Source organism: Otolemur garnettii, unplaced genomic scaffold (assembly GCF_000181295.1).
Source record: "Otolemur garnettii isolate 467f Iridium unplaced genomic scaffold, OtoGar3 scaffold00032, whole genome shotgun sequence".
In the NCBI taxonomy this organism is placed as follows: domain Eukaryota; kingdom Metazoa; phylum Chordata; class Mammalia; order Primates; family Galagidae; genus Otolemur; species Otolemur garnettii.
This window is the reverse complement of record NW_003852427.1, coordinates 18,045,636-18,048,657: the sequence shown is the minus strand read 5'-3', so window position 1 is coordinate 18,048,657 and position 3,022 is coordinate 18,045,636. Positions and strand designations below refer to the sequence as shown.

Here is a 3,022-nt window from a genome sequence, read left to right as displayed (position 1 = left end):
GTTCATTTTATAAAAGGTGAAAAAAAATAATGTTGATCTTCAGAAGAAGTTGATAATTTTTAATAATAATTCATCTTTCTACCACTTCTTTCCTATTTTTTTTACCTAGAATTATAATCTAATGCCTGAGATTTTTGTTTTGTTGAGATTTTAGAAGTTTTCTTTATCGATTAAGGGGGCTGAAAACTGAAGAATATTTTACTGGATGGCTTGACAAAAGTGTTCTTTGCTTATTTCAGTTCTTTCTCACTTGTAGTAGAAATAAGACATGAAAAATTATTTATAAGTAGATTAGAGCAAGAATTTGAATAAAATACATAATTCTCCTCTGATCTTGTTTTGAATCTGTTAACTTTATAAATTTAATTTACCTTATCAAGTGGGTCTAAAAGTTGGGATTTTGAGGTTTTATCTGCCACCAATATCTACTCAGATTTTGAGAAATCTGAGCCTCAGCTAGTATTTAACAAAGATCTTAGAACTATGGCTTTGATAATTGTTTTATCATTAATATCCATTTGAACGAGCACAAGCCCAGCACTCATCAGTTTCCTTCTTACCTGAATCTCAAATTTTACAACCCTGAACTGACCATAGTCTGGGTAATGGAACACCATTAGTTTGACCAGATCAGATTAAAAGACGTGAAAATAATGACGAGGACATGGGAAAGACTTAATTACAACCAACACACATATTATAGCTAGTATGGATGTGCTTACTGTGTAATAGGGACTATTGTAGAGGCTTTGCATGTAGTAACATTTGTCTTGTGAAGTGTGTTGTGCTTTCCCCCCCATTTTCCAAGTGAGGAAATGGAGGCATTGAAGCTTTTTAGTTGACTGACTTAGCAGATTAGTGGTGGAATGGAAATTTAAATCTAGGTAGTCTGACTTTGGAATCAATTGTTCTTAGCCACTTAACTGCTGTGTTATGCTTGTTTATACACAAAATTTATGTAATTTTCCATTGTCAATTATGGTATTTTTGCCTTCTAGCTGCTTATTTCATTATATTTTCTGAAATTTTGGAAGTATCTTTCATAAGACCCGGTTCATTTTTTGTTCTAGTTTTATTTTTTAGAGACAAAGTCTCACTTTGTCGCCCTCGGTACAGTGTCGTTGTGTTACAACTCACAGCAATCTCCAGCTCTTGGGCTTAGGCCATTCTCTTACCTCAGCCTCCTGAGTAGCTGGGACTATAGGCACCCACCACAACACCTGGCTATATTTTTTTTGTTGCATTTTGGCTGGGTCGGCTAGAACTGCCATCCTTGGTATATGGGGCCGGCGCCCTACTCACTGAGCCACAGGTGCCACCTTGTTCTAGTTTTATATACATGTTTTAATTGAACTATCAAAACTGAACTCAGTAGTGAAATTAGTTTTTTTAAAAGGACTAATATTTTCTTATTTTTAGAGATTTTCAGGCAGGATACAGTAACACAGTTGTAGCTTAGTGTAGTATAGAACTCCTAGGCTCAAGTGATCCTCCTGTCTCAGCTTCTCAAGTAGTTGGACTACAGGTGTATTTTACCATACCTGGCTAATTTTTTTCATTTTTTGCAGACAGAGTCTCTCTGTTGCCAGGCTGGTCTCAAATTCCTGGTTTAAACAATCCTCCCCTCTCAGCAGAAAGTAGAATGTTTTTAGCATATTTGAGTTCCATTTGTCAGATGAAGTTTCCCTGGGAAACTTTTCAAAAAATAAGTGGGCAAGGCAAAAATTTTGTGTTGAATTTATTAAACATATGTTTTTATATACAGTTTTGGGTTGGTAAAAACCTTGTTTTGTGTATATATAATTTTAGAAGAAAAACTGCCATCCAGTACTTTGAAAGCAGCGATTCAGAGGAAATTGAAACAAAGGAATTGCCAAAGAAAGTGAAAGGTAATATATAATAGATTTGATTTGATAATGGGTCTTACATTCTAGTCTCCTGTTGTGCCATTTTCATGTTTATTTCCGTTTTGTTTTTAGGCAAAATGAAAAATGTACAATCAGAGCCTAAAAGCAGGGTACAAGGTATGTGAATACTGTACCCATAATTCACATTTAAAGATTATTAAAATAAAACTCTATTGATTTGTATCTTTTTAGCTTGGAAGTTTTTAGTAATAGGTCATATGTTGCTTGATATTTACATTTGAATTTTTCATGGCAGTTACTTACCATGGGTGTTAATTAAATAAGTGAGGAAAATTGAATAAATGGTTTCAAATTAAAATCTTAAGGGATAATATTCAAACCAATCTGAAAATAATTATAATTTTTAAATTTTCTATCACTTATAAAATGATTAAAACTATATATGTATATATGTGAATAGTAATTACAAAATTAGGTTGGGAATGCCTTCTTGGCAATACTGCCAATTGTTAATTCACATTATTATATGAAAATAAAAATAATCTGTGAGTATTACCATTTGTCTTTAAAATATGTGAGACAAATTGAGATTATATTGAGATCATATTGTAGTCGTAATTAATGAAGAAATTGTATTCCACTTGGAAAATAACTGATCACTGCTTGACTGATCTGAAAATTTGTTAGCCTCATTGTTCAGAATCAAACATTTATTTCCTTGAGAAAATTTATTTCTCCCTATACCTGAGAGCTGAATAACTTTGCATATGGCTGCTCCTCCTTCAGCTTCTCTTCCTCAGGTCTGACCGTGAATGACTACATCACTTCTTGTGAGCTAGAGAGATAGTTTTAGCGTCGGAAGTGGCAGTTTTGGTTATCACATATTTTATTGTTATTTCACAATACAGACTCTAAAGAATGAGTGTGAAAGTGGTATTCTGTTTCCTATTATCATGTTTAGGTACTTGTACGTAAACATAGGAAGTAATGAATTTTTAAATACTTCAGTGATTCTGTGGTTTTTCTTTAGCAGGATCTTCTAAGGATAAAGAAGATGTGGCATTTGCATGTGCACTTAAATCATCTACCCGTACCACAAAAAAGAAAACATTAAAAAAGGGTCAGTAAATTTGCTGGTTTTTTAGCTTTATCTT

General features: G+C 33.1%; 1 protein-coding gene across 1 annotated transcript in view; it reads left to right on the top strand.

Annotated features, from left to right (window-relative positions):
- Positions 1 to 3,022, top strand: part of HLTF (helicase like transcription factor) — a 60,128-nt gene that overhangs the window by 26,064 nt on the left and 31,042 nt on the right. The window contains exons 12-14 of the mRNA XM_023512999.1: positions 1,810 to 1,889; positions 1,980 to 2,024; positions 2,902 to 2,988. Of these exons, the coding sequence (XP_023368767.1) occupies positions 1,810 to 1,889; positions 1,980 to 2,024; positions 2,902 to 2,988 (212 nt within the window). The remainder of the gene's footprint in view (positions 1 to 1,809; positions 1,890 to 1,979; positions 2,025 to 2,901; positions 2,989 to 3,022) is intronic.